Source organism: Talpa occidentalis, unplaced genomic scaffold, assembly GCF_014898055.3.
Source record: "Talpa occidentalis isolate TD23 unplaced genomic scaffold, MPIMG_talOcc4v2.1 talOcc4.11, whole genome shotgun sequence".
Lineage (NCBI taxonomy): Eukaryota > Metazoa > Chordata > Mammalia > Eulipotyphla > Talpidae > Talpa > Talpa occidentalis.
Genome location: NW_023601104.1, coordinates 29,411,222 through 29,424,184, shown reverse-complemented (window position 1 = coordinate 29,424,184; position 12,963 = coordinate 29,411,222). Strand labels below are relative to the sequence as shown.

The 12,963-nt window shown below is 47.8% G+C and overlaps 1 protein-coding gene across 3 annotated transcripts in view; it reads left to right on the top strand.

Moving 5' to 3' along the window:
* The window catches only part of DAPK2 (death associated protein kinase 2), a 106,691-nt gene that overhangs the window by 58,150 nt on the left and 35,578 nt on the right, over positions 1-12,963 (top strand). For all 3 annotated transcript variants that reach the window (XM_037502671.2, XM_054688027.1, XM_037502669.2), the window contains exon 3: positions 6,286-6,507. In XM_037502671.2, coding sequence (XP_037358568.1) covers positions 6,286-6,507 — 222 coding nt within the window. The remainder of the gene's footprint in view (positions 1-6,285; positions 6,508-12,963) is intronic.

Genomic DNA, 12,963 nt, shown 5'->3' with positions numbered 1-12,963 from the left:
GGAAATGTACAGCTCTGGGAGAAAAGTGGGAGACAAAGTTTGAAATGAGTCCTACCCCATCCGCCGATCAGGAATCCCAAAATGGCGCTCTGAGAGCTGGCTGTGAGCCAGGAGCTGTGTAGCCAGGAGGCGAGTGACAGCGAGCCCCCCCAAGGCCCACGTGTTTGGTTTTTATATCCAACCTGGCTGCCCAACTCCACCCTCAGGTCCCAGCCACCCTCCCTTTGGTGGTGATGGGATTTGTCTTTCCCAATGTCTTGATGGCTTTAGTCTGGAGTGGGGGTGGGGTCCACAAAGCCTGTATGGGATTAGCTCAGGACATCATTTCCCCCTAACAATTTTCCTTCTTTTTCCTTCCTTCTCCAGGTCTCCTCCCCATCTTCTCTTCTATCCTGCTCAGCACCATTCTTCCTTGGGTGGGCCAGGGAACCTGGAACTTCCCCTTTTCCTGGGACCATCCTGTTACAGTACATTTGACAATTGAGGAAACTGAGTTTCTGGGAGTTGAACAGGCTGCACAGGGTCATAGCCAATGAGCTGTAGGGCTCTGACTAGAACCCTCCTGACACCAGCTAGAGATAGAAATTTGGGAGTAAAAGGAAAGTCTTTATTTCTGTTCAGAGTGTTCACAGGTTCTTTGGAGCTTTCTGACAGTAAGCTTTCCAGGGTGAGCCCTCAGGTGGCAGGTGGAAAAACGTGAACAAGGAAGGTGATTCTGTGTCCAAGTTCACAAAGCTTTGGTGGCAGGTCAGGACCAGGAATCATCCCTCCTGACTACCAGATCTTTGCTGCACTAGACCTTGGGTTAGGTATTGACTGTTGCTCAGAAGGGGGGTGGGGGTATTAATGTTTTAGCACTCCCATAATTTTTGAATTAGTGTTGACAATGACCTCCTTTAGAGAGTAGGGTGACTCCTCTGCTTCCTCCCTAGATGACACCCTGGGTGGTTCCGTCCTAACCTAGAGGAGCCCTTTCTAGCCATCCCTTTACCCCATCGCCTAGCTGAGCAATTTCTGTACCTTGGGAACAGAACTCTAGTTTTGAAGCCTTCCTGAAGAACGAAGAGGGGCCCATCACCTTTACTGCTTTCACCTGCCCGCGGGTCTGCCGGTGCCCTGACAGCACCTCAGGTCAAGCTTTTGTGCACCTTCTGTGAGTACACTCACTGGGGGGTGCCTGTCTGCAAACATCCACTCCCATTATCCTTGAAAGCCCAGGGTAATTTTTGTCTTGATTTGCACATGAATGTTGGAGCAGTTAGACTGGCTGTCCCTCAAGCATAAACTATCCTGGTCAGAGAGACAATATTCCCTCCACTTCTCTTTCTCCTTCTCTCCCTCCCTGGAATCATCACATTAGATCAAAGAACTAAGGGAGAGGGTAGCACTGGAATGGACAAGGAATAATAGGAGTAACAGTGGTGGTTTCTCCGTCTGTAAAATGGAGATCATCATAGGACTTGTAATTTGGTGTTTCTCAGCTTTTGACTGAATCAGAATCACTGGGGAACGTCTAAATCTCTATTCCCAGGCGCAGCACAGACCCAGGAGAGCAGAATCTCTGGAGATGGAAACCAGCCAGCAGAAGCTCTTGTTTGGGAGCAAAAGAAATAATTTTTTGCCCCTTTGGCTCTTCTCAGACTGGGTGAATAATCAAAACAGTATTAGACAGTTTAGCAAAGGAAAAATCAACTTAACTACATACATCTGGAGAATTTTGCATGGTTGTAAATTCTAAAGAATCATAGAGCAGACCATGAATATTTATCTGGAGTCTTGGGACCTGAGACAGCATGCACAGGAAGATGCTTCACATGATAGACCAGAAGTTACCTCATCCTTATTCTCAGAGTAAAGATAAGATTTTTAGAGAGGATAAACCTATAACTGGATGAGAGCCTCCAAACTACTCTTCTAGGTATCTCTTCTTAGGGAGGGGTGAAGGACTTAGGCAAGGACAAAAACTTCTAGCCTTTACTCCTCTCAACCCAAAATAATCTGCATTCTTTAAGTAATGGTAATAGGCCTCTTGAGGCTCACAGGGCCTTGATTGACTTCTGGTTCTCATACCAAAGTGACTAGAGGCACACTGAGAAAGCCTATCTGACCCTCTTCAGGGGATTGACTCCACACTTTAAAATTCCCCAGATATTGCTTCTTGGACTTTTGGCTAAGATTAAGTGTGAAATTCCCCAGATGACTCAGATGTACAAGCAGAGTTGAGAACCACTGCTCTGAGGATGAAAAAAAATTGTTTAATTACTTCGAAAAGAAATATCCCATATCTGGCTGTATTTGATCTGTAATCATCAGGGGTGGGGGGTGGGGCATCTTTTAAAATTGCCCTGGTTCTCTGGCCACACATCACAGATGATTTAAATTAGTGACATCTGTGTCAGTGCTTCTTGCTTAACCTTTACATGAGCAACAAACTAATAACATAAATAACAGCTACCATTAGTGATTGTGGGCCACCATCACAGATACTTCCAGTCTTCACAATTCCCTCGTAGAAATCATGAGCGCCATTTTACAGATGAGGAAACTGATGTTCAGAGGTGGTAACCACTTGTCCTGGGTGACAGCGTAATTTCCTGAGGTCAGGTCAGGGCTGTCTGATCTTGAGGCTTGCTCTGGTTGCCCAAAGCCTCCTGTGACCTGGGGGCTACTCTAGTGGGGCATGTTCTCGACTCTTCCCAGTACCCACCCCAGGAGAGGGGTAAGCCAGCAAGTAGCCCTCCTGAGGCTCTCTACCCTACCCCCAGCTCCCAGGTGGTTGAGCTGAGGACTCCTCCCCCATTGTTATAGGGCAGCCCCGATACAAAACAGGGTGCCTGACTGTGGGTCCTCACCCATGCGCTTAAAAGGACTTATCAATGCTCTACTGCAGGCACATGCGAAAGGTTAATAAAAGGTTTATTTACAAGGGAAGGGGAAATGAGGAAATGTACAGCTCAGGGAGAAAAGTGGGAGACAAAGTTTTAAATGCGTCCTACCCGATCCGCCAATCAGGAATCCCAAAATGGCACTCTGAGAGCTGGCCGCAAGCCAGGAGCCGTGAAGCCAGAAGGCGAGCGACAGAGCGCGCGCCCCCAAGGCCCACGTGTCTGTTTTTTATAACAACCCTGGCTGCTTAACTCCACCCTCAGGTCCCAGCCACCTTCCCTTTGGTAGTGACGGGATTTGTCTTTCCCAATGTCCTGATGGCTTTGGTCTGGAGTGAGGGTGGAGTCCACAAAGCCTGTATGGGATTAGCGCAGGACATCCTTTCCCCCTAACGCCATGATGAGAATGAAGACGAGGGAGGTATTGCCTGGTATTTGCCTCAGTATTAGTCACCCACTCTCAAAATACCTTCTTTTGGCAGAAGAACCATGCCCGCATGTTAGGCCTAACCCCCAGTCATCTCTCATTGCCACACTTGCTCTTACAAAGGAGAAAACTCAACCAGGAGAAGCAAACACTCATTTGCTTTTTTGAGAATTTGAGGAATTTTTCAAGCATGTGCTATAGAAAAATGTGCTATAGTGTCTCCATTTCCCTCATAAAAGAGGAAGTTTGTCAAGGTGAACCTGAAAGATTTAGTTCTGCTTTATAAAAACCCTGCACAGAGGTGGTTCTGTGCTCTGCAAGCTTAAATAAATTGCTTAAAATCTTTAAGCTTTGGTTTCCCCCAAAATCAGTTAGAAAGAGCAAACCTTGTCTGACCTCAGGGCTGCTAATGCCAAGTGCTTAGAGGTGTCAGAGAGAGAAGAGGAGCCTGGTCATGATGACCAAGAGACTCACAGTTGCCTAGGAATGGAAGCTTAGTCAAGTGTTTGCTGGCATCCACTAAGGGACCCGATGTACCCCGAGGCCGAGAGTGACTTCAAGTGACCATCTATGTTGGGAACTTGCTGAATGTGTTCGCCCTGGCTTTGGGAAATCTGGCTTCACTCCACCTGCGTCAGCCTCTACTGAGTGGACAGCCCAGAGCCAATATTTGGAGGCAGAAATAGCTGAAATTGTAGAGTCAGTGGACAATGTAATATAAATTTTGTCCCACAAAACCTTCCTTGTCTAGCTCAGCCTGGCCCCAGGCCCCCTCTTATGGCAGAGCTTCCTCTGAACCTGTTGTCTTGGTCTCTGCCCCAGGGCCTGGCATGGAACAGGTGCTCAGGCAACATTAAGTGATGGAACATAAGGGGGTAGAGAGATAGGTGCCTGGGTATTTGGTGACATCTCTAAGGTCACTGCCAGTAAATGTTATTAAGTGTTGGGTATCTATTTCTAGCTTTTGAGTTAACTTGGGATTTTTTGGTTTGTATTTGTTTTTTTTTTGTCACTTAAGTTTCTTTGAAGTCTGTGTCACAAGGACTGGATGGTTCAGATAAAATGCCATTTTCTGAGGTTGAGGCAAATATCCATGTGTATTTCACTATGTGTAACTCTTACCACAGACCCACTGAGAGAGTACATCCTAAGTGTGGAGATTGGTGGCTCCCTATTAAGCTAACTCTTAAAACTTTCTGTGTTCTATCTCAAGCAGTGGGTATTGTGGGTGGCAAGAGAAAATGGAGCAATGGTGGAAAATTATAGAAGGGGGGTGGGAGAACCCCCAGGAAAAATGTCCATTGGTGGTTTCCAGGGACTTAGTGCAGCCTGAACTGAGACTGTGAAGTGGAAGTTTGCTGTCCTTCCCTGTGTGGCGGGAGGCCCTGGGAACGCTGAGGGACGCTGGCTCAGGGCTGCCTGCCGTGCCAGCAGGGACATCATTCCACGGTAGCTCTGTTGATCCTGGGAGTGAAGAGCTTCCAGGCCCCTCCCTAAAGGGCACTAAGTATAGCCTTATCTCCAATAACCATCTTTTTTTTTTTTTTTAAGATTTATTTATTTATTTATACAAGCACTGGGTACAGTCAGAAGCGCGGGAGGGTGAGAGAATTCACCAGAGCCAGGACCAGAACAGGAAGACTGACGAAACACATTGCTGAGGAGAGCAGCGGGCGTAGCAGGAGAGGTCTGCGCGCCATGTGGGACCCTCGCTGGTGGCCGGGGATCCAACCGGCGCTGCAGAGGCTGCGGACAGCTTCGCAGCCCAGTGTTCAACCGCTGTGCCACCGGGGAGGCCCGACTCCACTAACTATCTTATAGGCTTTGTGCACAGCGGGCTGGGCCTGGCTGTGCCATTAACTCTGGTGACCTTAGGGGAGTCACTTGACCTCTCCTGTGGCTCAGTTTCCTTACATTTTACAACTCCATGTTCCAATCAGTCCCCTACTGTGATGAACTCCCACTATGCTTATCAGTATCTTCTCCCCTCAAGAACCTCCCCCCAGCTGGTTGAGCCCCTGTCTTTTTTTTTTTTTTTTTTTAGAACATTTTTTTTTTTTTAATAGAGGCATGCTTTTATTTTATTTTATTTTACTTGTTTGTTTGTTTGTTTTATACATGCACTGGGTACAGTCAGAAGCGCGAGAGGGCGAGAGAATTCACCAGAGCCAGAGCGGGGAGCAGAGCAGGCAGAAGGACCGAAGCACACTGCTGAGGGGAGCAGCGGGCGGCAGGAGAGGTCTGCGCGCCATGTGGGACCCTCCTGTGGTGGCCGGGGAGCAGCCGGGGATCGAACCGGCGCCGCAGAGGTCACGGGCAGCTTCGCAACCCAGCGCTCAACCACTGCGCCACCGGGGAGGCCCTTGAGCCCCTGTCTTTACATTATTTGCTCTTGCTGCTTGGCTCAGTTCAGGTCATTGAGATTATATTTGTTGGGGGAGTGCTGGGGAGAAAGGTGCACGCATGAGATGATAGGGCTGTTTGTCCCCTCACAATTCCAAGCAGACGCATCTGTGCTTGCTCCAGCAAGGCACACCAAAGGGAATATTGCTGCCATTAGTATTTTGACCATGCCGATCTTTTTTGGTTTTTCTTAATTCATCTTTTCTTTATATGGCCTCAGCCTCTGTAAACTGATTTCATCTGATGCATACCAGACTTAAAACTGAGGCTTTGGGAGGAGGAGTCTGTTGTCACCTTGATCAAATCAAACTTTCAGGTCCCGCGTGTTTACACATGTATATTGGGAATAACAGCATTCACATTCCTTCACAGTAAAAGGTAAAGGAATTGTATGAACAGAAGGGAAGCCCCTTTTCCGCCCCATCTCAGTTACTGGGGCTGCTAGCTGGTGGCATGATTTGTCCTAGGCTGGCAGCATGACTCTGAATGAGTGTGGCCTGGAGCTAACAGCCCATCACTTCACTCATGGCCACGGCGACACCCTAATTGTGTGAGTCTGTGTCCCCACAGCGGCCAGTTTGCCATCGTGAAGAAGTGTCGGGAGAAGAGCACGGGACTGGAGTATGCGGCCAAGTTCATCAAGAAGCGGCAGAACCAGGCCAGCCGGCGGGGCGTGTGCCGGGAGGAGATAGAGCGGGAGGTGAGCATCCTGCGGCAGGTGCTACACCCCAACATCATCACGCTGCACGACGTCTATGAGAGCCGCACCGACGTGGTGCTCATCCTGGAGTTGTGAGTGGGGTCCTACAATGTGTGGGGAGCAGCCGGGGCAGTCAGGGCAGTGAGAACTTCCAGCATAGACCCCAGAGGACAGCAGAGGCCAAGCTTAAGCTCGATCCCAAGGAGATGAAGTGGGGGCAGGAGACATGGAGGGAGGGGGGTGAGGGGCAGGCACTCTTTTCCTCCTTTCCCTCCATCCTCCTGAACCTGGGCCAAAGCAGGGGCCAGCTTGCTGAGCTGCAAAACAGGACAAGGGTCTAGGTCTGGCTTTCATTGGACCCTAGGGATCAAAGGGAAGAAATGACTGACTCTGGGGTCATTTCCTGACTGAGGGCATGTGGGAGGATGAGAGGGGGCTGGAGAGGAGACGGGGAGCAGAGAAGCCTGTCAGGGAGGGGTCTGTTTTATGAGGAACGGAAGAACAAACATCCTCAAGCTCTGCCAAGCCCTTTTCTAGCCCTTTCCTGGAAAAATCTGCCACATTTGTGCTGTGTTTGGTGCCTTTATTATTATAATGATAACTTACTAGTGAACCCTACTTTAAACCAAGCATTTATTAGGTGTTTTGTGGTTGTCATCTTGTTCAGTCCCCACTGTGATGAGAGATGTGTCCTACTGCCATGGAGCATAACTTTGTGTTCACAGTGTCTCATTACACTTCAATTACACAGAGACTATTAGCCCCATTTTACAAATAAAAATACTGAGATACCAGGTCACCTACAAGGTCCTATAGCCAATGGCTGGAAGTGGCAGATCCAGGACTTGAGTCCATGCTGCCTGTATAGACAGCTATGAGTCTGAGGTGTCTCTACTGGAGGTATCTCCATGGAATGGGGAGCTGGGTTCTGGAAGACAACAGTGTTTGAGTTGGGCAGTGGTGCAGGTCACGGTAGCTGTCCATTCAAGCAGCAACCCTTGTTAGGAATATTCTGAGGCTCTTAGGCATGTATAAGTCTGCTGTTTAGCCAGGGAGTGGTTGCATTTGTTTCAACAATCCCTGACTTTGTGACTGTGGGCAAGTCACCTCACCCCTCTGAGTTTCAGATCTTATCTGTAAACCAGGTAGCCATCCTTAACCTGCCTATAGGTTGGGTGCACCACCTAACATTTGAGATCATTCTAATTAAGAGTTGTATTCTGGTGTTGCCAGGATGTATATTTTTGTAGCAGATGGGTATTTGCATACTCTAGCATTTGATTCTTAAATTTTCGATCTCTGTATTTAAATGCACAGAATCACCCATTGCACCTCTCCCTTCTCTAACTCCCAATTTCCTCGTGTTTCTCCTGTGGACCCCTCAGCCTTTGGGACTAGACAAGCCTGGTGGATTCCCACAGGTGTGACCAGACATGTGGACAGCCTGAGGGGTGACATGGCCCAAAGTCAAGGGCCAGCAGTTGGCACACTGGTTTCCAATAGAGAATGAGATGCATATGTTTCTGGGAAGTCCAGGCCACTTCTACAAGTCTATTATCAGAAAAACTTGGGCCTCCCCGGTGGCGCAGTGGGTTGAGTGCAGCACTGTGAAGCTGTCTGCAACCTCCACAGCGCAGGTTCCGTTCCTGGCCAGCCAGGGAGATTCCCGCATAGATTCCCACATGGCGTGGCAGACCTCTCCTGTTGCGCCCGCTGCTCCCCTCAGCAGTGCTTTCGGTCTGTCTGCCTGTTCTGCTCCCCGCTCTGTCTCTGGTGAATCCTCTCACCCTTCCACACCTCTGGCCTGTACCCCAGCTATTGTATAAATAAAAAATAAATCTTAAAAAAAAAGAGAAATATTCTAAAAAAAGAAAAAGAAAAACTTTACAGCATCTGATGAGAAATTATATTCATAATCCTACCACCCGAACAGTTATTTATGTTTTTCTGTGGTTCCTCTCAGTCTTTATCTATGTGTATTCTATCACTAGACTTGTACAATTTTCTGCGCTGCTTCTTCCTGCTTAACATAATTCCATAAATAGTTTTCTTTTTATTTTAACTGACTATATTATGTTTCATTGAATTACATACTCTTTATTTCCCTCTTGTTGGACTTTTGGGTTTTATTTTTCCAGCTTTTAACCATTATAAATTTTACTGTCATAAAACAACCCTCTTCCCATAATTTACCCTTTTTCTTTTGAATTAATTTTTTAAAAGATTTATTTATTTATATATACAAGAACTGGGGTGTAGGCCAGAGGTGCAGGCAGGTGAGAGGATTCACCCAAGACACAGTGGGGAGCAGAACAGGCGGATCTACTGAAATACACTGCTGAGGGGAGCAGCAGGTGAGACAGGAGAGGTCTACTGTGCCATGTGGGTGAGCTCCCTGGCTGGCAGGATATCGAACTCAAACTCGAGTTGCAGTGGCTGATGGTAACTTGATAGCGCTGTGTCTTTAATCCCTGCGCCACCAGGGAGGCCCCCTCTGAATTAGTTTTTTTCAGAAAAATCCACAGGTATGGAGAGATGAAGCTGACATTTTTAGGACTCTCAGTGGCCTCACTTTATAGAAGGGAGTTGCTTGACCAGTAATACTTGTGACACAGGAGCATTCCCACTTGCCTGCCGCCTTGCTATTCCTGGGTCCTTTGTTTTAAAACAGGGATCATTATTTATTGCTCTTTATAGTTATCAAATTATATTTCTTACCATTTTAACGGCATTTCTCTAATTACTGGGTAAATTGCCTGCTTCCCTCTGTTTGTAGAATCCCAGGAAGTTGGGATCTGAGGTGCTTTTGAGATGCACCTCCATGTCCCAGCAGAGCTCATGTCAGCAAAAGTTGTAAGTCCTCTTCTTGTGAGTTGTCACCATACATGGCATTATTTGTCACTCTGGTGCTTCCGTGACTTGTGTGAGCCTCTTTATTTGTTGAATTCTGTCTGTTCCTAGTTCCTCTCTCTCCTCCTTTACTTGCATGCTGTTTCATTGCTGTCAGAGTGCTTGTCCAGGGAGTGCTAGGAATTGCTAAGCCTGTGCCTGAGCATTGTGACCAGGGTCTGAGAAGAGAGACTTTAGTGTTGGACTTTAGTGTTGGAGTTGGTGACCCTTGAAGGGCTAATCAGGAACATTTGGTGTCTTAGTCTTTTGTGTGCCCTAATAGGGTAGAGGGTTTGCCCAGAGGATCAGCGTGAGTCATTTGCAGGCTTTGTGGATAGGTCTCTCATGATCCACTGCCCCTCTCAGCAGCTATGGTCTGGTGCAGGCCTTCTTCCTGCTTTCTGCTAAAGTGACCAGTACTAGGGGGACATGACCAGCCCTGATTTAAGTTCCTTTCAGCTGTTATTACTCTATCTACCTCTTCAGCAATAGCCATTTCTGGTCAGGCCTCCTGAAGGCAGGATTGAGAAGAATTTAGTTGTCCATATAAGCTGACTTCTGTATGGCATAAAGGATATTTTAAATATCTCATAAACTCCTGGGCCCGGAAGCCCCACCTTTCCCAAATCGTTGCCTATGCAGCTCTTTTCAGCACATGTCCTGGAAAAAGTTCTAAGAAGAGTGTCTAGCAGGCAGAGCCACCTGCAGGGAGGAAGGAGGCACAGGGGTTATTGAAAGCAAGAGAACTGAGCCTGGGGACACTGGGAGGAGGCAGAGGAGGTCAGGCTAATAGGTTTTGCTTTTCATATTTAAGCTAAAAAAGTTTGGGATGTGAGTCAAGAGAAGCTTGGGAGGAGCTGGGAATGACTCCAGGCCAGAAGTCCTGGGGCTATGAAGCCCTTGGGAGAAACTCTTAGGGAGAAAAATAAAATCCAGGCTCCTTGATGGCCTTGAAAAGAGATGCTTGAGCATTGATGTGAGCTTCCCTGGCCTAGGTGTCCAGGGCTTGGCCAGTTCTCCCATAGGCTCATCTTTCTCCCACCTCTCCAAGTCTCCAGGGGAGCTCCTAAAGGGCCGCCTTGGCTGTTCCCATATTCATCCAAAGGAGACCATGTCTTACTGCATTTCCTGACCAGATCACCCTTCAAACAGAATGGCTGGTACTGTCCCCCAAGTCCTCACCCAGCCTGGGCCTCTACATCAGTGGCTTTGAGTGACTGGACATATCCACATTATCATATTATTTTACATTTATGCAACATTCTACTTAACATAGGAATGGTAGTATGTACTTGAGGTTATAGCCTCACATGACCTGGCAGGGGCTGGGAGTATTAAAAACAAGAGTCAGGCAATGTGCCGAGTGCTTCAGAGGGAGCACTGGGGATTTGAAAATATGCAAAGAACTCTGGACCTGTCTTTTAAAACTATGAAGGTTTTATGTCCATATGATATAGAATATTCTATGCCATGTTGATATTTTTAATGCGTTGTTTCTTTGCTTTGTTCTTTTATTCACCAACTTTTTACTGAATGTCTTTTGTGCACTTGTGCTAATGCAGCAAAGATAATCTAGTTGTGGAGACAGAAAATGACAGTCCAGTATCACAGCCACACAGATGCAGCTGAACAGGGATGTCAGAGGACTACCCAGCACTTGGGGTGGTTTTGAGCTGTCCATTTTGTACCAGCAACTCAGGGTTTGTAATGTGGAGAGAGCAGAGTGAGAGGAACACACAGTGAACTGGGTGGTTGAAGTCCAGGTCTACAGCCAGACTCTCCGCTTATCAGCTGTGTGACCTTGGGCAAGACTCTTCTCTTGGGCCTCTACTCCCTTACCTCACAAATGATTATGGATGTTCTACCTTCCCCTTGGGGTGCATATGAGGCTCAAATGGGAGACTGCTTGGGCGGTACGTTGCAGAGGTGGCAATCTAAGTAAACTAAAGGAAGCTCTCTTCCACCACTGCCACCTGACAATGACATGGTGTGTGATATTTATTTCAAGGACTTTATCAAAGCTCTCATAGCACCTGTCTAACTTTACCTCAAGATTCCTCCCACTCCTATCCAACCCTCGTCTAACACTAAAGGAAGCAGTGACTGGGTTTTTCCCTCATTTCTGTTTTACAAGAAGAAAAGCTGAGTCCTGGAACTGTCACATGCTCCACCCCAAGGTGAAGGTTTACTCTATGTTGGGTCACTGACCTGGTGCTTTGGTCCAGGCCTGCAGAGCAAACTCAGGGTTACCCCTGTAGCACCAGTGAGGATGCCCTAGGTTGCAGTAGCTGCCCCAGGTGGGCTGAGGCAGATGGTGACCTCACCCATGAGACACAAGGGAAAATAGTGCACTAGCCTAATGCCCCTACTTGAAGGCAGCTCCTTCCAGCCATACTTAGGTCACTCTGAGTAGAGGGGTGCTGCAGCTCTACCAGACTGTACTTACGTGGGCCATCGTATCTCACTCTCTCTTCTTCCTTCACCTTCCCCCTTCTCCCCGCCCCCCCCCCCACTTTTCTAAATATTTACTCAGCATCTGTTATGCATTGGATGCTAGACACAAAGACAAGCCCCTAATTTATGCCCTTGAGAGGCTCATATGCCAGAAGCAACACAAACTTCTGACACCCACTCATCTGCTTAAGGGAGATCATTTTAATCCCATTTGTCAGATGAGAAAAGACCAAGGTGGAGGTGGTGGCAGACCCAGCATTCCAGCTGGGCTCCACTGCACCCCCAAGGCTGGCCTGTGCACAGGGACTTGAGGCCACATACCTGCCCCGTGCTCATCCCCATCTCTGTGCCTTCCCTTGTGCTCTCTCCCTTCCTGCCTCACCTGTCTTCGTCCTCTTGTTTCCTCCAGGCCCTGCTCAAGTCTCTCTGCTTCCCCAGCACCTTCTCCCACCATTCTAGCCACACAAAATAAACAAACACCATGATGGAGGCCCCGGGGATGGGTGTTGTCATGTGCCAGTCACTGTGCGGAGCGGCCCACTCCATCCACCAGCAACTTTGCTCCTTGGAACAGACCAAGCATGTAGACATTCTCTTTACTCCCAGTGTCTGGAGACATCGATGAGAGTTAAGACAACTCTTCCTCAGTCTTACATTAGCACTTGGAGGCAGTGTTGGACCGTGGACTGGAGCTTGGACACACTCCCTTCCCGGGAGACTCCTGCATGACTGTCTCCCCTCAGTCTCCTCATCTGTTAATGAAGAACTTTCAGGCGCTGATAGTTATTGTGTGGGAGGGTGACTAAGGGAGAATGTGGCAACTCTTCCTCTCAAAGTTTATTGTTTCCTTCTTCGAGGATTTTAAACATATACAATAAGAGAGACAATATAAGGAACTCTCATTTGCTGATCCCCCAGCTTACATTATCAACGTTTTGCCAACCTTGTCTATATAAAACTCCTACTCTCACTCCCAACTGGAATATTTTAAAGCAAAGGTGAGACATCATGTCATCTTACATGTACATACTTTTGCATCTGTAACTGATGACAATTTTTTTTTTAATGTGGCCATCGTGTATTTATTACACCTGGTGATAGGGGCAGGAAATGAGGTGGGAGTAGTTGAGTTGCAAACATGTCCAGGACAGCACAGGGCCCAGAGATGGTGAGTCCCTGCCTGGAGGAGAGAGTAAGTAACATGA